Source organism: Salvelinus sp. IW2-2015, linkage group LG26, assembly GCF_002910315.2.
Source record: "Salvelinus sp. IW2-2015 linkage group LG26, ASM291031v2, whole genome shotgun sequence".
Lineage (NCBI taxonomy): Eukaryota > Metazoa > Chordata > Actinopteri > Salmoniformes > Salmonidae > Salvelinus > Salvelinus sp. IW2-2015.
Genome location: NC_036866.1, coordinates 2904108 through 2927258, shown reverse-complemented (window position 1 = coordinate 2927258; position 23151 = coordinate 2904108). Strand labels below are relative to the sequence as shown.

Here is a 23151-nt window from a genome sequence, read left to right as displayed (position 1 = left end):
AAGAAACAGCAATTTTGCAAGGGCTATCTAGGACTGGTCTGAGTGAAGAGGGGAAAGCTGAACTTGTTTTTATTGGCAGAGGTTTGGAKTTCTCTGTGTAAGAGCGGTTTGAAAACAAACAGGGCATTACCATTTTCACASTATTATTCCAACCTTGTGTGGAAATGTATGTAAAACACAGAATCTAGATTTAGACTGCACTGGGCCTTTTAATGAGCTACTGCTTGCTTTGACTGGGTTGTCCCCTAATGCAAATTAAACACGCGAGTCTTTTTCATGACCAGTTTTATTGTATTAGTAAATAAAGCAGTAGGCATCAGACACACATCAGCAATCAACTTTATTTATAAAGCCCTTCTTACTTCAGCTGATGTCACAAAGTGCTGTACAGAAACCCAGCCTGAAACCCCAAACASCAGGCYATGCAGATGTAGTCACTCAGCACACACCTCGTTACTCCTTTACACTCCCACATTTCTACCTCAAGCATTCCTACTCTCTTCATTTACATGTATTGTTTTTAATGTAAAGACTAACTTTCATTTTAAGTTATGGATGAGAGTATATTCAAAACATTTTCTATAATAGTGCAGTATTAAGAGGTCTTTGTACTGAGTGCTGTGTCCCAAATGGCACCCTATTCCCCACATAATGCACTACTTTTGACCAGGGCCCCTTGTCAGTAGTGAACTATATAGGGAATAGGGTGCCATTTGGGAGATTTCTAGCGTGGACCAAGAGGRATCACATGGGAAGTATGTGAGTGCACACGTGGTTGGTGGCACCTTAATTATGGAGGACGGGCTTGGGGTAACGGCAGGAGCGGAGTGGTATCAAATACGTCAAACACATGGTTTGACGCCGCTCCGTTCCAGCCATTATGAGGCGTCCTCCCCTCAGCAGCCTCCACTGGCTGTTTGATCATATCACTTCAGGCCCCACACACTACAACACTGGTCAATTGCCTTCTTCACACCTTATCTACGACACTATATTAAAGCATTTAACACACAAAACCAACTCAAACTACTGTACATAGTTCCATATCATCTGCTGTTATCTGAACGCGGCACAGCTGGGGCTAGGCCTCACAGTCTTAGATTATGCCTAATGGTTGTGTGTAGCCTGAGCTAATGTTTAACCAGTAATACTTTGCCTGGAATGTGTTGTGACCTCTGGCCTAACCAATTATACCATCTCTTGTTTGTGGCATTGGGGCGTGTACCAATAGTCTATAGTGGCTTCCTCTCCTTGTCACCTCCCCTTCATATGAATTGATCTAGAGGGGCAGGATATGTGAAAGAGTTTAACTAGTGGTTTTCTATGTTGCCTGCCTGAACCCATCCAGTCCTCTTTTAGATTACCACAGATTAAATAAAGACAAAGGTAATCACAAATATACTGAACAAAAATATAAACGCAACATGTAAACTGTTGGTCCCATGTTTCATGAGCTGAAATAAAAGATCCCAGAAGTTTTTCATACACACAAAAAGCTTATCTCTCCAATTTTCTGCACAAATGTTTACATCCCTGTTAGTGAGCATTTCTCCTTTTCCAAGATACACCTGACAGCTGTGGCATATCTGAAGCTGATTAAACTGCATGATCATTACACAGGTGCACCTTGTGCTGGGGACTTTAAAGGCAACTCTAAAATGTGCAGTTTTGTCACACAATACACACAGATCTCTCAAGTTTTGAGGGAGCGTGTCATTGGCTTGCGGACTGGAGGAATGTCTACTAGAGCTGTTGCCAGATAATTTAATGTTAATTCCTCTACCATAAGCCTCCTCCAACATAATTTTAGAGAATTTGGCAGTACGTCCAAATCGCAGACCATATGTAACCACGCCAGCCCAGGACCTCCACATCCGGCTTCTTCACCTGCAAGATCATCTGAGACCAGCCACCTGGACAGCTGATGAAACTGAGGAGTATTTCTGTCTGTAATAAAGCCCTTTTGTGGAGAAAAACTCATTCAGATTGGCTGGGCCTGGCTCCACAGTGGGTGGGCCTGCCTCCCAAGTGGGTGGGCCTATGCCCTCCCAGCCCACGCATGGCTGCTCCCCTGCCGTCATATGAAATCCATAGATTAGGGCCTAATTAATTAATTAAAGTTTACGTATTTCCTTATATGAACTGTAACTCAGTAAAATCCTTGAAATTGTTGCATGTTGTGTTTGTATTTTTGTTCAGTATGTTAGTGGGGGTGAAGGTATGCATCCTTGATTCCTTTCCTTAGATGAGTCTCATATTCTACTTCTTTCCTCCTCAAGATCAATCTGTCCACCTGGACTATCCTTCTGCTCTCTGATTGGTCTATGTCCATCACTCTCACCGGTCCCTTTGATTGGTCATTAATAACAAAGCATTGTGCCTGCCAAATCCTGCTGAAGTTCCTATCATAAAAGGGGACCTGACATGGTTTCACTGATGTATCTGATTGGACATTAGGATTCCATTGAACTGTCTGATTGGCTCTTCAGCCTAACCACTTAGCCTATAGCAGACATCAGTCACAACACAGGCAGAGATTCCCTTGGAGAACACAACATCATAATGTGAGTAAGAGTGTCCCTTTCAGCCTGTGAGCCAACCATCTGGTACAGTACAATTGTATGATGGTCTGAATGGAGCCTATAGACACTACTGTTGTTTATTCTCCAACATTTTTTCTGTGAATGTTTTATATAACTGGTAGAGAAAATGAATAGACTAAGTTCAGAGCATAGCCTGCTATCACAGTGAGTTTGGGGGGGGGGGGGCATGAAGTTGTGTAGAGGGCTCTCTTCTCCTCTTGCAGGGTTTAGTAGTAGTCTTCATAGTTCTTGGGGTTGAGGCAATAGAGAATGGCCCCTCCGAAGGAGAAGATGGTGGCCCCCCAGGCCAGGCCATAGCCCCAGTTAAACTCGTGGTTTATCCTCAAGCTAACCGTCTCAATGAACTTAATGGTGTAGAGGACCAGACTGCAGACCTGAAGCACCACTGTTACAGAGTAAATGACAAGATCAGAGAAAAATGAAGATTCTCTAGTTATAACAAACTGTGGGTGTATGCTGTGTAGAGTATGTATGTACTGTGTGTGTGTGTGTGTGTGTGTGTGTGTGTCTGTTTGAAGATGTGTGTGCATGTATTCATGCCATACTGTACCTGCAGCGGACAGCAAGACAGCGACAGGTCTGTAGCAGCGGCTCCTGGAGCCGACACACACTGACACCAGGGCCACCAGGAAGGAGAACAGGATGAGGGCAGCACCACCCAGCAACAGGGCCAACGTGGCAATCTGCCAGTCTGAGAGGGAGAGACAGAAAGGGGGGGCACAGAGAGAGAGCGTAGAAAACCCTGCTCAGTTATGTATCTGTACTGAACACACTGTAGCACCTCTATTTGAAAGAGAGAAATTGGTCAAAATAAGTCTGAACGCACTCAAGCACCTCCCTATTTTATTGACTAGAAAGAGAGAGKGAGCGCGAGAGAGCGAGAGCGCGAGAGAGCGAAAGAGATGGCTTGTAACATTGCAATGCGAAGTCTCACAGACATGCCCAAGTACACAGCCGCAGTGAAAAATGACAGCCATCGACATGAAAGTCTGACATTCCACCCACACCATCTGGTAACAGAAGGCTTCCTATTCCTCATGGGAAGAGTATTCTGAGGATCTGACAGAGGTTTGCCAGGAAAATCTTTTCATGGGGGTTATTAGCCTAGTGATCCATGTCAACAGCGTGGCGTATGGTCCAAGAATGTTAAACCTGCACTAAAATCACATTTGTACCCAACACAGCAAAAAATGGCTGAAAACTAACACACACAAACTGTATCTCTTGCTCTCTCTCACTGCTAGTTCCCTTAATGAATCCCAGTGCAGAAGTAGACCGTTATTCTCTGGGTGACTGGATAATAGGTGTCCCTCTCTCTCTGTCTCTGTGCAGAAGTAGACCGATATTCTCTGGGTGACTGGATAATAGGTGTCCCTCTCTGTCTCAGTGCAGAAGTAGACCGATATTCTCTGGGTGACTGGATAAATTAGTTCCCTCTCTGTCTCAGTGCAGAAGTAGACCGATATTCTCTGGGTGACTGGATAATAGGTGTCCCTCCTGCCTGCTCGATGCAAAGTCAGCAGCAGTTTCAAGAAGTACTCCAAATCACTCATCTAAAGTAGAGACTAGAATAGCACTCTGTCCTCGCTGGAATGCTAACAAGGATAGGAGAGGGGGGCTAGAGACACACAGGGGGCTGGGAGACAGAGGGGAGAAACTATTGGATTTCTATATCCAATCACTTTGTGTATGGAATGAGCTTCAAGTTCCTTAACATCCACATGACCAACAAACMAACATAGTCCAAACACACCAAGATGTGAAGAGGGCACGACAAAACCTATTCCCCCTCAGGAGACTGAAAAGATTTGGCATGGGTCCTCAGAACCTCAAAAGGTTCTACAGCTGCACCATCGAGAGCATCCTGACTGGTTGCATCACCATCTCGTATGGCAACTGCTCAGCCTCCGACCGCAAGGCACTACAGAGGGTAGTGCGTACGGCCCAGTACATACCTGGGGCCAAGCTTCCTGCCATCCAGGACCTCTATACCAGGCGGTGTCAGAGGAAGGTCCTAAACATTGTCAAAGACTCCAGCCACCCTAGTCATAGATTGTTCTTTCTGCTGCCGCACGACAAGCAGTACCGAAGCCAAGTCTAGGTCCAAGAGGCTTCTAAACAGCTTCTACCACCAAGCCATACGACTCCTGAACATCTAATCAAATGGCTACCCAGACCCAGATCAGCTTCCCCTTGCCCAATCCTAACCTTAACCATTAGTGGGGCAACTTTACCCTCCACCATAGAATGTTTACAAGCTTAGTCTTAGAGGCGGCAGGCAGCCTAGTGGATAAGAGCATTGGGTCAGTAACTGAAAAGTTGCAGGTTCAAGTCCCTGAGCTGACTAGGTAATTTAAAAACAATCTGTTGATGTGCCCTTGAGCAAGGCACCTTACTCTAATTGCTGCTGTAAGTCTCTCTGGTTAAGAGCATCTGCTAATTGACTACATGTAAATGTGGTCTATTATAGCTAGCTGCTAGACACTCTTAATTAACTGGGAGGTGTACTGGCTTCCATTCATGTCCACTGAGTGGGCTACAAGAACCACTGAGTGTTATAGATGTTTTATTGTTAGGAGCAACAGTCTAGACTTGTTCATCAACAATCTGTGGGCTTGGTGGGGGTATGGTATATGTAAACAGACAAGGGATGTTATGAGGTTGATTAACTTAAAAGGCATAATGGCAAAGTAAATACCATCAGAGAAAATAGATTGTTTTTCAATTAGAAAAGGTGCGTGTGTGTGTGTGTGGGTACGTGGATGCATGCGTGTTAGAAATAGCTTGAATAGTTGGACATATCAATTAAAAAGGCCAATAGAAGATGTATAATATTCATTACAATCACAGCTAAGTGGCTTAAAACTTAATGGCAAACCATTTCCTCTATGGCAAGGCAGACGGGAATGATCAAACCATTCGACAATGAGGGAAAGTGACAGTGTGTAAGCTGCTTAAACTACAGTTCCCACTCTTGTCGGGGGGAAACATCATTCCACAGGCCGAGCTGCTCGAACATAAACAAACATTCCCTTCATGGACCAAATATTGCTTCTACAAAAAATGGTCCTGTCATCACAGGAAGCCTCTCATTTCCAGCGACCTCATTGGCTGCCTCTCCGACCGTGGGAGCTTCACTAAATCCTGTTTGTCGCTACACTGAACAACAATATAAAAACGCAACATGGAACAATTTCAAAGATTTTACTGAGTTACAGTTCATATGAAGAAATTAGCAAATTGAAATAAAATCCATTAGGCCCTAATCTATGGATTTCACATGAGTGGGAATACAGATATGCATCTGTTGGTCACAGATACCTTAAAAAAAAAAGGTAGGGGTGTGGATCAGAAAACCAGTCAGTATCTGGTGGGACCACCATTTGCTTCATGCAGCGCGACACATCTACTTCACATAGAMTTGATCAGGGTGTTGATTGTGACCTGTGGAATGTTGTTCCACTCCTCTTCAATGGCTGTGCGAAGTTGCTGGATATTGTCAGGAACTGGAAAACGCTGTTGTACATGTCGATCATGAGCATCCCAAACATGCTCAATGGGTGTTATGTCTGGTGAGTATACAGGCCATGGAAGAACTGGGACATTTTCAGCTTCCAGGAATTGTGTACAGATCCTTGCGAAATGGGGCTGTGCATTATCATGCTGAAACATGAAGTGATGGCGGCGGATGAATGGCGTGACAATGGGCCTCAGGATCTCGTCACGATATCTCTGTGCATTCAAATTGCCATCAATAAAATGCAATTGTGTTCATTGTCCGTAGCTTATGCCTGCCCATACCATAACCCCACCATGGGGCACTCTGTTCACAACGTTGACATCAGCAAACCGTTCGCCCAAGCGACGCCATACAAGCCATCTGCCCGGTACAGTTGAAGCTGGAATTTATCCGCGAAGAGCACACTTCTCCAGCGTGTGAGTGGCCATCAAAGGTGAGAATTTGCCCACTGAAGTCAGTTACAACGAACTGCAGCCAGGTCAAGACACTGGTGAGGACGACGAGCACACAGATGAGATTCCCTGAGATGGTTTTTGACAGTCTGTGCAGAAGTTTCATCAGCTGTCCGGTTGGCTGGTCTCAGACGATCCCGCAGGTGAAGAAGCCGGATGTGGCGGTCCTGGGCTAGCGTGGTTACACATGGTCTGCGGTTGTGAGGCCGGTTGGACGTACTGCCAAATTCTCTAAAACGACATTGGAAGCGGCTTATGATAGAGAAATGAACATTCAATTATCTGGCAACAGCTCTGGTGGACATTCCTGTAGTCGGCATGCCAATTGCACGCTCCCTCAACTTGACAAATCTGTGGCATTGGGTTGTGTGACAAGACTGGACATTTTAGAGTGGTCTTTTATTGTCCCCAGCACAAGGGGCACCCGAGATATGATCATGCTGTTTAATCAGCTTCTTGATGTGCCACACCTGTCAGGTAGATGGATTATCTTGGCAAAGGAGAAATGCTCATTAACAGGGATGTAAACACATTTGAGAGAAATAAGCTTTTTGTACATATGAAAAATGGCTGGGCTCTTTTATTTCAGCTGATGAAACATGGGACAAACACTTTACATGTTGTGTTCAGTATAATTAGAAATATTGTCATCGACAGTAATCTTGGTCATTTTCTACCTATCAGACCGCAACTCCCTAGTCAAAAATATCCTATAGGATTAGTGATTTTTTCCAATACACTCCTATTGGATTCTCACAATCCTGTAGGATTTTGTGGCACCTCTATCAGATTACTATTGGATGACTTAAAAAAAAAWATATATGTAACCTTTATTTAACTAGGCAAGTCAGTTTAAGAACAAATTCTTATTTACAAGGACGGCCTACCCCGGTCAAACCCAGACAACGCTGGGCCAATTGTGTGCCTTCCTATGGGACTCCCAATCACGGCCGGATGTGATGCTGCCTGGATTCGAACCAGGTACACCTCTTGCACTGAGATGCAGTGTCTTAGACCACTGCACCACTCGGGAGCAATTGGACCCTATAGGATTCTCGCAATCCTATAGGATTTTGTGTCACTTGTATCAGAATCCTATTTTACTACTTTTTTTTCTTATTGTAAATCAAAAGTAATCAGATTGCATCCTATAGGTTTTTGCTAAATCTTGTATGATTTTGTAACCCCAATCAAAATCCTATTAGAATGTTTTGTTTCCCTTTATTTAACCCAATAAATGATATTTTGTTGTCATAAGTAAATATTTTGGGTAGAACTATATATGGACATATTATAAAGTATGAAACAGCTCCATTATTGAATATAATTGAATTGAATATATACATTTATATTTTTATCATATTTGTATACGTTTTATTACACTTGGATTGTGTACTAGACCATATGGTTTGAAAAGTGTTTATTTTTCTCAGATATAAATAAACAAGTCCAGGTAAAAGCCAAAGGTCATAGCTTTCTAGGGGGGAAACACTACATTAATAAAATATTGCCCTCTTGCTAGATTGATGACTAAAATCATAGTGAAACTGCGCAAAACGGCTGTCAGCTCAACTCTAGCTTAGTGTGTTATTTGAGTCACTGTATTTTTATAGTAAATGAGGAATGTTTATCTTGTTTGTTATTGCTAAATATATGTGCCTTTATAATTAGGCAAGCCAACCCCGTTTTCATGATTTCTGGTAGATCTAAATAAATCAATCACATCACTTTGTTGGACTCATTCAGCAGTTGTTACCTAATTAAATATTACAGGAAATGAATGTTGAAAGTTCKATTTAAATTCCTAAAACATAAGTTGAAAATTATGCTGTTGCTGCTTCCCGTTACAATAACTTTTGATAAATATCCCAATGTCAAAAGACCGTTTTGACGTGTCCAAATCAATCATCAATAAACAGTTTTGAAAACCTAAACATAAAATGTATGCTACTACCTACACATACATTGCCAGGTCGCAGTTGCAAATGAGAACTTGTTCTCAACTTGCCTACCTGGTTAAATAAAGTTAATTTTTTATGCCACAATAGTAATCATATTACTTGAATTATTATTTTTTGAGCACCTTATAAACTGCATATGCACCATGTTTTGACAAGTGCCAATTAAATCACTCATATTGATTAGAAGGGAGATCGAATTGCATGCGCTGTTGAAACTAACAACTCAAAAACACATGGAACCTGGAAACACCTGCAGGAGACGAGCAGCTACACTTTGGAGTGACGCGTTTTGATTTGGGGGTGTGGCCAAAACGGAAAGAGAACGCAACACTTATTTGACAAGCACTCATTTTGATATCACATTGAAATGAACAGAACGGTTGTACGCCCGCGTTCAAACTAACCTTACTAAAAAAATTAAAAATACGGAATCTGGGAATATTTACTGTATATCACTGGTTACAGGACAACTTTTATAAAGACAGCTACATTGTGGATTGTTGCATTTTGTTTCAAGTGGGTCGCCAACGCCGAAATCAACACTATTTTGTTAAATCACTCATCATATCGAAATCAATAGAGTGAGGGCAAACTGTTGGTGTGTTTACATTGTTTAAACAGACTATTCAAAGGCCTCACTGAATCCGATCATTTCTATATCACTGGTTAGAAGAGATTCCCACTCCAGGAATCCCCGCCAACGTTACAGGATTCCCCGAACACGCCCCTTATTACCGGCGCAGGTGAAGGGACGGAGGCAATTACGCACGAGGAGAACAATGGAGGGGGAGATGGACAAAGAAAGGAGAAATCGAGAACGAAGAAAGGATAAAAATACAGAAGAGGACATTGAGAGACAAAGGACGGCTTAAAAGAGGAAGAACTTCCTTGAGTGATACCTCTATCCGCGATCCAAAACCAAGTTTAGCCACAAAATATAATTTTATAATTATCGAAAATATTTTTTGGTTTCTAAGTGAAGTACTCTGAACCGGGCTTGGATTTTGTTTCCCCTTTCTTGAACCGGCCGAGTGCCATTCTGTAAACATTAAATATATAATTTCGATTTTTGTAATTTAAAAAGCCGACTCTTCCTCTGTTTACACCACCCCTCGCTACGCATAGATCGGAACCTCTCTGGACCGATCACAGTAGATTTATTGGACAATATCAGAGCTAAATATGGCACAGAAAACTGAACATTTATGTTAAACTACAATCAAGATTAAAGACCAGTAAACTGAGGAACAGTCTCCCGTGTCTCTCCGGAGCACAATCTCCATCTCGTTGCCAGTGATAATTCCCGGAGGTTCTCAACCTCTTCAACACACCACCACAATATGGGAGTGATTCAATCATATCAAATTTTGGAACCAGCCCTATTGGACTCCTCTGGGATTTTATTTTATAGGATCCGATACGGTTTTTCTATTGGATTCTCGTATTGGAATCCTATCAGAATTTGGAACCAGTCCTATAGGATTCGTTCCAAAATGTATCCTATAGGACTGGTTCCAAAATCTGATAGGATTTTTCTATTGGAATCCTATAGAAGTTTTTGACTAAGGCTGAAATTGCAGGAACCACTGCAGTGGTTATCAGTTGTGTAACAGCAGGATACAGAAACTCATTGTAGAAGCTCAGAGATTTAGAACAGACACATACTGCGTGAGAAAAATACAGCCAGGGGTCTCAGTGCTAGAAGGACAGGAAGGGCTAACTTTTAATATAGGACTGCGTCCCAAATTACACCCTATTCCTTATGTAGTGGGCTACTTCTGAGCTCTGGTCGAAAACAGTGCAATATATAGGGAATAGGGTGCCATTTGGGATACAGATTAGGTTCTGTATGATGACAGATGGAAATGGAGATTAGCAAGATCCAATCTGATCATTAATTACATCTCGCTATGTGTATTTCAGGGGCTGTCATCTCTATTAAAAAAAATCTGGATTGGCCTTCAAGGCTACTCTCAGCCTGAGACAATAAGAGGGATTAACTGTGTCAGATCAGAACCTGGAGACTATGGAGAGTTTCTTCACCTCTGACTGAACTGAGATCAGCGCTAATAGTGATGAGTAGTGTCTGCTAAGTGCACACACTCACTCCACATTCGTTTCTCCTCTCTCACTGGTTTGGCATCAGCGCAAAATGTCTCACACAGACGCGCCACACTCCTGAGACTGTCTACACCTGTGTGTGTGTGAGAGAGAGAGATAGAGAATGTGTGTGATTGAGCGTAATATCCAAATGTTACTCATTTACAGATCATCTGTATGCACATCAATGCATGCACGTCAARCCTGCAGAACTCCTTACTGAGTGTACCAACCTGCTTGTAGGATATGAAAACACATCTATACACAACAACTCAGCAGAACGTGTTATTAAGTGCACCAACAGGGTAAATACAATACAAACAACATTTGTTTAATGCCCTGGGCATGACACTGAGGAAACTTACATATTGGGGGGACAGACTGACTGATTACTGTGAGTCAAATTGATCCCTGAGTCTAGTGCAAGGCCAAACTGAGGAAATGGGCAGTTTGCTGTGTGCAGTTACTGTGGTATGCTGGCTGCTAGTGACACAGAGACTCCATGTCTTTATAAGGAATCAAGCTGCACTTTGTCTCAGAGTGACAGGAGAGAGGAGTGGTGCCAAAATGACCCCTCAGTTAGGATACTCATCACATAAACAAAACAGTGTATTCAGACAAACAAAAACACTTATTCATTGACTGCACAACACACTATCTGCAGCCAACAAACTAGATAAAAAGACACATTGAACACCTGGTTGAGTAATCAAAATACAGTTTCTTTCCACAAAAACTTCCATGCTGGATGAAAAATAAGTCCCCTTTTCAGTGGGGAAAACAGAGTTTCTAGAATGTGCCACTTGTTTCCCTGGTTACTAATCTCTCAGCATTTGGATCTCTGGGGAGTTCGCTTCTCAAAGTTGCCCTTGCTCCTTGGCCGGCAGAGGAACCCCAACAAAGGCTCATTTTGTCGGCAACAAAAGCCKAATAAACCCCAGCTGGACAAAATTCCCACATCATTTAGTGGTGGGTTGGGCGAATAGAAAAGAGGGCAAGTAAAGGCTATTTTATATGCCCATAATTAATTATAACAAGTCCTTTAAGTTTGAAATAAACTATTTAAAACTTTAAAAAGCCAATTTTTGAGCGTGCATCATACATTTGATAACAGAGACTGGATGGGAAAAATTATGCTTTTTCCTTTACCTTTTAGCTGCAACATAAATTATTATTGAGCAGAGAAAAAATAAACAGTGATTGTACTGATGCACCAGTAGACTCAGCAGCAGGCGCCCCTTTCATCTCTGAATTCATATATTCCCCAATGGATGCATAGCATATCATCATGGGCATTGAAACAAAAATAATCCCTCAAAATGTCCCCAAAATAGAACCCTATCAATTTGTACCTCAACATAAACACAGTATAGATGCATATGGGCATTTTGAACAGTAATAATAGTAATAGGTCTATTGACATTAGTGAACACGAGGCAGGTCTCTCTCACCAGTCTCGAGCGTTGTGTTGCACTGCCATGTGTCCGAGTTGACAGGCTTCCAGCAGGACTCCCACAGAGACAGGTAATACTGGTTATACGCCGTTACCCACGCCGGGCTCAACACTGCCCCGACATCCAGGCAGAGCGCAAGGAAGACGCACACCAAGCCCACCAACTTCAGCGGTGTCAACGCCGACACGCGCACCTCCTCCGTTCCACTCACGGATGAAGCCATGGGATGGTAAACAAAAGTATCTTTCTCCGAGGACCGTGGGCTGGCGGTTGGGTCTCAAACCAAGAATTTCGTAATTCTCCCCTGCTGTGAGTGGAAGGTGGGCAGCGCGTCAGGGACGCTGCTGCAGCGACCGTAGCACTACTGCTGATGCGTGTCGTCTGACCGCACTGAACATTGCTGAAATATCACAGAGAGGCACCTGCAGGGTCCTAGTGCCTAGTGGCGGCCTTTGGATTACCGTCAGTCTCTTTCCAGAGGTTGGCCTATTACCCCCCCCTCTCAGAGGGAAACAGGGGATATGAAATCGCATTTTTATAATTGAACCTAACCGATTCTTATTTCCACAAGGAAGTATTCAGTAATTAGCTATTATAGATTTTTAGGGGGGGAAAGGCTGTCCCACTCCCACACACAGTTGATTATTACTTTAAAAGGCAATTTATTCCAAAGTTGCACATTTGATTTCAAGCGCAATTATTCAATCAACATAGGGGTTTTCTGACAAGTGCAATTATTTCATATGATTCATCGTTCATTTCACTCCCATCATGTTTAGACCCATAGGTGATGTGTTGAGGGTCAATTTCAAATTACAGTCAAATGTGATCATGGACTGGAGTTTGATTAGACACTGTGAAATTGTATATTTTGTGACAAGTAAATAAACTAAAAATGAATAGGCTTTTCCTAAGCTTGTAAACTGAATTACTCATCACACTGGGCACAAGCGGCTTAGCCCCCTCAATTAAAACGTTATCCCCTTCCATCTTAGTGTTATGCCTCTATATAAAAATAGCGTGACAGGTTGGCACAAAACAAATCTGTATCTCCACTGTGCTGTGTCAGCACAACGGACACGGCACGCCGAGGTGTGTTTAGGGGGGCTATGTAAAGCCACTGGTCGGTTAGGTGTGACTCCTTTGGGTTTCCATAAAAAGCGGGGGAAAAAAGTATGTTCCTGCAACACAGAAGTAAGACTGGAGACTACATGGCTGCTGAAGGCGGTGACGGACCCCGGCTTTAAGTTTACAGCCACCATGGGGCACAGCCCTAGGAACATGCCTCAGGACTACCTGGCCTGATGACTCCTGGCTGTCCCCAGTCCGCCTGGTCGTGCTGCTGCTCCAGTTTCAACTGTTCTGCCTGCGGCTATGGAACCCTGACCTGTTCATCGGACCTGCTAACTTGTCCCCGACCTGCTGTTGTTGATTGATTGATTCAGCATGTTGGATGCTGTCATTGGTGAAATGTCAGAACGATTCATCGAATGCAACGGCCAACTGGTGGAGGCCCTGTGTGCCCTTGACCTAGAGAGCCATGACTTTCTAGATGTGAAAAAAGTGAAACCACTGCTGAATCTAAGCAAAACAGATTCGGTGGAAGCTGAGTTTTTGCAGACTGAAATCACCCACTCTGTCTCCAATGAGGACAAATGGACCCCACTTGATATCCTACAACGATTCTCTGGGCCTCTCTACGCTATGCCGACCATGCTTACTGCACTGAAACATGGACTGACTTGGGGTGTCCACAGCTACATGTGTGTTCAGTCAACACAGAAGAAGCATGCTACACCCGAGAAAAGCTCAACTGGCATTTGAGGGGGATCTTAGAAGAAGGTTTCGTGGGGAGAGGAATGATCGATTATTCAGGAAGTTCCAAAGAGCATCAAGGAAGCTGCAACTCTTTTGAAAAGGTAAGATTGAAACAATCTAGCTGGTTGGTTTCTGTCAAAATCTTGCTTTATTATGTAGGGTGCCGTCTATGGTGCTGATAGAGCGCAGCGAGATTTCGTGCCATTGAACCTGTCCATTTTTGTTCAAAACCTTTATGTTTATTGTGGTATAGCGTGATATAAACAGAATTCAATATAATTCCAATGCAAGAGCCCAAATGACACCCCTGGGTATAGCTACATATTGGTAAGTTTTATCATAGAGATAGATAGGCTACAGTCTATTATGGTTGTCTTGGTAACCTATTGTTTTTTGAGTCTCTAAATATTGGGAAAGTGTTTAGGCTAGGCTGGCATTGCTTAAAATTGATTACGTGGGTCGAATTTGATTCACAGACGTGTATTGTATCACAACGAGTAGCTGAACTCATGAGCGACATGATTTCCCATGTTTGAAGCTGCCCTGTATAGGCCTATTTATTTAGAAAGACGGCTGTGCATGGCTGCATCTCACTGTAGTAGGCTGTAGGCTACATCTCACTGTAGTAGGCTGTAGGCTACATCTCACTGTAGTAGGCTGTAGGCTGCATCTCACTGTAGTAGGCTGTAGGCTGCATCTCACTGTAGTAGGCTGTAGGCTACATTTCACTGTTGTAGGCTGTAGGCTGTAGACTGCATCTCACTGCAGTAGGCTGTAGGCTGCATCTCACTGTTGTAGGCTGTAGACTGCATCTCACTGTAGTAGGCTGTAGGCTGCATCTCACTGTAGTAGGCTGTAGGCTGTAGACTGCATCTCACTGTAGTAGACTGTAGTCTGTAGACTTTGTTGAGGTTATTTGGATCTCCATTTGCCTTTTGTTTACTGTGTTGGTTTACTGTTACTGTAACTAGCCTAAATATAGATTGTGTCATGCCTTTATCGACCGGATATTTTGTTTACTCGGCCTACTACTTGGTACCACTGGTTTGTTCTAAGCCAAACTGTCATTCAGTATTTTTGTTTGCGTGCATGAATAACTAGGCTACTACTTTCAGCATTTAGTTTGTATTATTTTGCATTATTTTGGTAAGACAGCTGTGTGTACAGCTACATTCACATAGGCTGTTTGTAATAGGTGAATTGCCCTATCTATCTTGTAGCCTGTATGACCAAAACGGCCCAACTGTAGGGTGCTGTCCATTGTGCTGCTACAGCGCATAAGAGARAGGCTACAGATTTCAAAAGCACTCAATGATCTCGGAGTCTCTGCATTTGAACTTTATGTTTATTGTGGTATAGRSTGATATAAGGAAAACTCAATYAAATTCAGATGCAAGAACCCTCCCCAAAATGTTTCCCCCTCGCCAATTTCAACTGTCCCCTTAGTCACTTTATCCTGGCGCTAGGTCTGGGGCACAGACGTTAGTTCAACGTGTATTCTTTATTTACATATGGTTGAGTTGTCAACTAACACATATTCAACAGGAATTCAACATAAAAATTCACCATGACATTGGATCTATGAAACATTTTTTTATTGTTTTTATTTGTTTAAACAATCACATCAAAACACTCAAATTTACACACTTCTGCTTCATCTTTGATAGTGTGGTTGAAAACCTATTATCTGGCAATGACCAAAATATAGAGAGACAAAATCCATCTTGTCGTCGGGTCGACCTTCCACCACTGTTGTTTTGGTTGGAACCTTTTGTTTACCTTAAAACAATACCCCAAGGCATTAGAATTGCACCAGACGTACAGATGGGAGATGCTCCATGTGGTTAGATATGGTATGTATCATGCATCCCACTGGGGAAAATATGGTTGAATTACTGTCATTTCAACAACAAACAATCATGTGTTTGTTCTTGCTTGAATCAATGCCTGTGTGTGTGTTTGGTTTTACTGTCCTTGTTGGGAACAGAAGTCCTCACAGGGATAGTAAAACAAGYAAAAGTGTGGACTGGTCCCCACAAGGAAAAAGGCTTTTTTAGGATTAAGGGGTTCGTGTGTGATGATCCACTCAGTACCTTGCTATTCCCCTGTTTTATTTTACTAGGCAAGTCAGTTAAGAACACATTTTTATTTACAATTATGGCCTAGGAACAGTGGGTTAACTGCCTTGTTCAGATTTCTACCTTGTCAGCTTGGGGATTCGATCTGGCAACCTTTCGGTTACTGGCCCAACACTCTAACCACAATGCTACCTGCCTTGATAGTCTGATGCTACTGAGACCAACAATTAAACTCTACCGTACAGTGCTATCTTTTTAGAATGTTATTCAAGAGATCATTTAGTTGATATATCATTTCAGTGCACAGTGCAGCACACATTTTGTTTCTAAAATGCTTAGTGCCTAGAATATGGTAGGCTAGTACAGACTGCAGTAATTAGATTGGAACCTAAAGCCCAAACTCCATGCACTGACTGCTATTGACTCAGGAGTCAATGCCCGCAAGACCATGGGAACCCCGTAAATCAAGTTTGACATGCAACATTTCCTGGTGCATAGCAACAAGGTGGTCTACAAAGCTCCAGTAGGCCTAATTGTGCACTGAGAGTAYTTTACGAATTATTTCATTCTTGCTGCACACTCACTCCCAGTTGTATAGCAATTCATAATGTAAAACTAATAATGATTGTGTAGAAATAGCACATAGAAGGGATTTGATGTCAGTCACTTGGTATGATGCGAGGTCTTGGTGGCAAAKATTTCTGTTGATTGTCCCTTTAAACTGGAAAAAGAAAAAATAGCTTTTMAACGGGCTTTTGCGCGTGCGTAGAAATATTTTGGGCGTCGAGGCGATACTGGAGTATAGAGCGCATTCGTAAAGGAAAATAGGTAAATAAAGTTAAATTCTTTACCATTTTCATTTGACAAATAAATGCCTTGAATATTTCGTGTGTTCTTGAAGCGGCTCGCGGAAATATTTCCTCATTGGAATGATAGGAGTCGCTTGTTACAATGTAGTAAATCAGACAGGAAATTGTTTGATACAAATCATCCGCTTGTCAGCAAGCTAACCGTTAGCAAGACAAGCGTCAATCTCAGATGTTGTCCATGACACACATAGGCAGCTATAATAATAATAATAATATCGCCAAATATTACATAATGTATTTGATATAGCAGTCAATATAACTTATGTTTTAATTGTTCTAAAATAACGGTTGAACAATTCACATCCTGTGCCGCTTTCCAAGAGACCGTCAGAGCTGGCGCGTACGGCGCTGTGTTTATTACATTTGTGTTGGTCTTTTAGGCTATTTCGGTCATGGCAATAACATTCCTGTCACCCTGGTTAGCTTTGGGTCATTCGGTTTTTAGCCACGGATGTCTGAAATTCACAGCACWCTGCTTGTGACGGCCATTTCCGTTGGGCGGTTGTCAGGGCAGGACTTCAACGGGAATAATAGTGAACATTGACGCTCTATGGGAAAAGTGGCCTAACACCCAGTGGAAATGATGGCCTACTTTGTAGTTTTTAATATGTAGAATTCTGTAAATATCTGAATCACCTGTTGTATGACTCAGCTGTTGACCCGTTTCTGCTCATTAAAGTTGGTAACTGTTTTTTTGGTGAATGTTTTTCTATCAACAGACACTGTCACCCATCCCAAACAGACCAGAAGGAATCATGGGGAGTGGTAAGTTGTAGGCTATCCCCTAGGCCTACTAATCTACCTGCAGGGAAGGGTCTTGTTTAAACTCCATAACATGGTTTACCCAGGAAAATACAAATGTTAGCCGACTCTCCCTTAAGTGAGTCTAATCAGGCATTCCTGGGGCGTTGAAACACAATATGGTTCCTGTCCACAGCCTCTGATCCCAGATCAGCTAAACAGAGGGCTGCTCTGTCCGCCTGTCTTGATTCCAAGAGCTAGTTTCCCTTATGCTGGCCATGGTTGGCCCTTCTAATCAAAGAAGCTTTTGTTTTATACAGAAATGTAGTTAGTAGGCATTTCCCTCTTTTTCTACTTTCTTTGTATCAACCTCTGCCTCTTTCTCTTTGCCTCTCTCTATCCCGAGTGGCACAGTGTTCTAAGACACTGTATCTCAGTACTAGAGGCGTCACTACAGACACCCTGGTTCGAATCCAGACTGTATCACAACGGGCTGTGATTGGGAGTCCCATAGGGCGGCGCACAATTGGCCCAGCGTCGTCCGGGTTTGGCCGGTGGAGGCCGTCATTGTAAATAAGAATTTGTTCTTAACTGACTTGCCTAGTTAATTAAAGGATATATATATACACTGCTCAAAAAAATAAAGGGAACACTAAAATAACACATCCTAGATCTGAATGAATGAAATATTCTTATTAAATACTTTTTTCTTTACATAGTTGAATGCGCTGACAACAAAATCACACAAAAATTATCAATGGAAATAAAATTTATCAACCCATGGAGGTCTGGATTTGGAGTCACACTCAAAATTAAAGTGGAAAACCACACTACAGGCTGATCCAACTTTGATGTAATGTCCTTTAAAACAAGTCAAAATGAGGCTCAGTAGTGTTGTGTGGCCTCCACGTGCTGTATGACCTCCCTACAACGCTGGGCATGCTCCTGATGAGGTGGCAGATGGTCTCCTGAGGATCTCCTCCCAGACCGCGACTAAAGCATCCGCCAATTCCTGGACAGTCTGTGGTGCAACGTGCGTTGGTGATGGAGCGAGAATGATGTCCCAGATGTGCTCAATTGATTCAGGTCTGGGGAACGGCGGCCAGTCCATAGCATCAATGCCTTCTCTTTGCAGGAACTGCTGACACACACTCCAGCCACATGAGGTCTAGCATTGTCTTTGCATTAGGAGGAACCCAGGGCCAACCCGCCACAGCATATGGTCTTCACAAGGGGTCTGAGGATCTATCTCTAATGGCAGTCAGGCACCTCTATGGCGAGCACATGGAGGCGTGCGGCCCCCAGAAAGCGCCAAAGAAATGCCCACCCCACACCATGACTGACCCACCGCCAAAACCGTCATGCTGGAGGATGTTGCAGGCAGCAGAACGTTCTCCACGGCGTCTCCAGACCTGTCACGTTCTGTCACAATGTGCTCAGTGTAACCTGCTTTCATCTGATGAAGAGCACAGGCCCAGTGGCAATTGCCAATCTTGTGTTCTCTGGCAAATGCCAAAGCTTCCTGCACGGTGTTGGGCTGTAAGCACAACCCCACCTGTGGACGTCGGCCCTCATACCACCCTCATGGAGGTCTGTTTCTGTCCGTTTGAGCAGACACATGCACATTTGTGGCCTGCTGGAGGTATTTTGCAGGCTCTGCAGTGTCCTCCTGCTCCTACTTGCACAAAGGCGGAGGTAGCGGTCCTGCTGCTGGTTGTTGCCCTCCTACGGCCTCCTCCACGTCTCCTGATGTACTGACCTGTCTCCTGGTAGCGCCGCCATGCTGCTTGGACACTTACGCTGACAGACACTGCAAACCTTCTTGCCACAGCTCGCATTGGTGCCATCCTGGATGTGCTGCACTACCTGAGCCACTTGTGTGGGTGTAGACTCCGTCTCATGCTACCACTAGAGTGAAAGCACCGCCAGCATTCAAAGTGACCAAAACATTTCACCAGGAAGCATAGGAAGCTGAGAAGGGTCTGTGTCACCCCTGCAGAACCACTCCTTTATTGGGTGTCTTGCTGAATTGCCTATAATTTCCACCTGTTGTCTATTCCATTTTGCACAACAGCATGTGAAAATTTATTGCCAATCGTGTGCTTCCTAAGTGACCAGTTTGATTTCACAGAAGTGTGATTGAACTTGGAGTTACATTGTGTGTTTTTAAAGTGTTCCACTTTATTTTTTGACAGTTATTTTAAAACCAGCCTCATAACGAATCCCTCCTCTCTCTCCTCTGCTCTCTCCTGCCTCTCTTGCTCTCCCTGCCTCTCTGCAATCCCTCCCTCCCTCTCTTATCCTCCCCTCCTCTCTCCTCTCTCTCTCTGGGGTGCCTCAATCTCGCCCCCTCGTCTCTCTCCCTCTCTCTATATCCTCCTCTCTCTTCTCAATATCTCCCCTCTCTCTTGCTCTCTGATTCCCTTCCCTCTCTCTCTCTGCTCTCTCCTATCTCCCTCTACCCTCTCTCACTAATCCCTCCTCTCTCATCTTTGACCTCTATCCCTCTCTCTCTTCGACCCTCCCCTTCTGCTCTTCTATCCCTCCCTCTCTCTTTCTTCGCAGGTGCACCTCTACTCACCCAAGGTTCTCCTAACGATATCATATACCTCCACTCGCTCATAAGAAACAATACTTTTTATTGTGCAAGCGTATTCATTGACCTGGCCAAGGCCTTTCGACTCTGTCCAAACATCCTCATCGGCAGACTCGAAGCCTTGGTTCTCAAATGAAGTGAACCTCGCCTGGTACACCAACTACTTGCTCTGATAGAGTTCAGTGTTAGTCCAAATCCCGGAGCTGCCCTCGTCTTGTCCGGGCTCTGCTCGGCCTAAGTCTCCTATGACGGGTGCCCACAGTGTTCAATTCTTTAACCGACTCTCTTCTCCTGTATCTACCCATCAATCACTGTCGTACTGTCTGCTCTTCTCGTGATTCTCTGATCTCAACCTTCTCACTCACGTTACGACACCATTTCTGTTATACTTTCTGGGCCCTTCTTTGGACCATCTTGTGCTACTACCTATAAACCTCAGACCGAAGCTTTCCAATGCCATTTAGCACAACCTCTCAATGCCCATCACATCAAATACCTACAACATGCCATGCTCTTCCAATACGCATCGCTTGTCCGCACCCGCCCGCCCGCTCCAACATTCTACTACTGCTGGACGGTTCTGACTTCTCTAGAATTATTGTGACAACTACAAAGATACCTCTATACGCCGTTCGCTCTGTCTACGCTACTCTGTAAATCTCTCCTTCCATGACTACACACCAAACAAATCTCCAATCCAACAGTTAAATCTACGACATGCGCCTTTCCCTACACCTTTCGCATAACTCAAAGCACCCTTTCCATCTCCATGCTGCCAAACATACCCTCGTAACAACTGATCCATCCCTATGCCGATCCCTCGACTTCCGTCGATCGTTCACACTACAAAATAAAGTCCTCCAATACCCTCACTCCCATTACATTGGCATTCGTGCAGTTTCTATCACGCAGTTACATCCCGTTTTTGTCACCTAAACAGCCCCCATATAGCTACCACCACTGCGTACCTGTATGCTCTCGTTGGACTTGGCCCTCCGCTTCATACTCGTCGCCCCCCCCACTGCTCTCAGCTTCATCTACATATGACCCTGCTCTGTAATAGTCCCTATCTCAGCTCCGCTCGGTCACCCATAGAGCACCCACCCTAGCCACGCGCTCCTAGCAGGACCCATCTCACACTGGTCACACATAGCCATGCACCCATCTCTGTCCTCTAGCACCGCCCTCCATCAATGGCATCATGCCCCTTCCCTCGCTTCTCACCCCCCAAAACCAATTCTTTCTTTGGCGCCCTCTCCCTTCCAGTTCTGCTGCTGCCAATGACTGGACAACGACACCAAACAAAACTCTCTCCAACTGTCTGATATCACCATCGTCTTTTTTCTCTCCATCTCAGAGCCTCTACTACACTGCACAGCTCGTCAGAGCAGTCCTCACAGATTATCGCACCATCCGGTACCAGCCCTATCACTATCAATTTAGTGCCCAAACATTGACACCTACTCGCGTCGCCCCCCTATTCCCTCTGCTACATCTCTATTTCATTTACTTTTGCTCCTTTATGCACTCCCCCCGCCTATTGTACATCTCTCTCTACTCTGCACATCTTTGCTCCAACTGCCCTACATTTCCTACCATTCCCGTGTTTCACTTGCATATATTTGTATTTTCCACTTCGTCCACCACTAGCCTTTTTTTTGCCCCTTCACCCCTCCTCTTATCCTCACCTCACTTTCTCACATTGCTATATAGGACTTATTTATTTTCCCTGTCTCTTACTTTACTGCATGTCCTTGTCGGTTTAACTCCTGTGTAACCTCTTCGTGTTTGTACATTGTGCTTCGACTAACTGCTTTGCTTTATCTTGGCCATATGGTCGCAATTGGGAAACTGAGAACTTGCTTCTCAACATCTCTCTCCAACATGCGCAAACTAACAGTGTGAAATAAATAAAATACATAATGAACTCTTATCTATTGTACTGTTACCATCTCACATCGTTGTCCAGCTCAGCAGGTGAGCAATTTTACAACACAGCTTATGTTTTTACTTAGGCCTCTATAACTAGTCTTGTTTTACTCTTCGAATCTAGGGGTGTCATGTAGGATACTAATGTCCATGACTGGAATAGGTGTCTATTAGCGATTTTACTAGTGTTATGGAATAGCAGAGGTCGGACCCATAGTTATTCTTTTACAAGTCACTATAATACCAGCGTCTCAAGTTTCTTAGCACTCCAAGTTCCCAAGCTCAAGACAGGCAATGTCCGCGCGAGGTCAAGTCTCAAGATCTTAGCACTCAAGTCCCAGTCAAGTCCCAAGTAAAGTTCTCTCCAAGTCTTAGCACTCAAAGTCCCAAGTACACAGTCCCAACGTTGCAAGACAGGCAAGTCCGAGTCAGTCTCTCACATTCTAAGGTACCGACAAGTCTGCATAGTATCCTAAACCTTGCACGTTCTTTCGACTTCCTTAAACTAGTCCATAATGTGTTTCTTTCACCAAATGTAAACTACCTCTTTCCATATTTTTCCCACAAGAGTCAACGTTACCAATTCATTACAATTACGTTAAATCATGAATGTTTTTAGCAAAAAGGATGATTTAATTACTTCCCGCCTCTCATATAACCTTTACTATCTTTCCACCCCGGACAACATCCATGTCTCTCGACTGATCCCTCTCTTCGTCAATGCTCGTATACACCATAGACCCATCCCACCCCCCCTTCCCCCTATATAGCGTGAGTCCCTTCCTCTTGATCTATCGACGTCGACCTCTATGCTCCGCGCATCTCTTCCGTGGTCGACTCGTAGCGCCGCACTACAATTCATCCCCTAACTCTTCTCAACCTACCACACACCACACATCACACACACCACAACCACACAACACACCCACCACAGCACACACCACACACATCACACACAACATCACTCCCTCCCTCTCTCTTCTTGCTCTCTCGGCTATCCCTCTCTCTTCATACCCCCCGTCTCTCTCTC

General features: G+C 43.9%; 2 protein-coding genes across 2 annotated transcripts in view; one reads left to right on the top strand and one right to left on the bottom strand.

Moving 5' to 3' along the window:
• Nucleotides 1-268: 268 nt before the first annotated feature.
• On the bottom strand, nt 269-12488 carry tmem47 (transmembrane protein 47). Its single transcript, XM_023970625.2, has 3 exons — nt 12088-12488; nt 3154-3294; nt 269-2988 (listed from the first exon to the last, which is right to left on the bottom strand). The coding sequence occupies exons 1-3, from the start codon at nt 12311-12313 to the stop codon at nt 2810-2812; spliced, it is 546 nt and encodes a 181-aa protein (XP_023826393.1). The 5' UTR covers nt 12314-12488; the 3' UTR covers nt 269-2809.
• A 4250-nt stretch (nt 12489-16738) lies between these two features.
• The window catches only part of prrg1 (proline rich Gla (G-carboxyglutamic acid) 1), an 8690-nt gene continuing 2277 nt past the window's right edge, over nt 16739-23151 (top strand). The window contains exons 1-2 of the mRNA XM_023970670.2: nt 16739-16814; nt 17575-17620. Of these exons, the coding sequence (XP_023826438.1) occupies nt 17611-17620 (10 nt within the window). The 5' untranslated portion in view covers nt 16739-16814; nt 17575-17610. The remainder of the gene's footprint in view (nt 16815-17574; nt 17621-23151) is intronic.

Bases quoted from the DNA above. Each gene is read 5' to 3' on its own strand.
- tmem47 (XM_023970625.2), bottom strand. From the start codon at position 12,313: ATGGCTTCATCCGTGAGTGGAACGGAGGAGGTGCGCGTGTCGGCGTTG. The intron at 3,295-12,087 runs GTGAGAGAGACC...TCTCCCTCTCAG, and splicing joins CAACACAACGCTCGAGACTG to ACTGGCAGATTGCCACGTTG. The intron at 2,989-3,153 runs GTACAGTATGGC...ACTCTGTAACAG, and splicing joins TGTCTTGCTGTCCGCTGCAG to TGGTGCTTCAGGTCTGCAGT.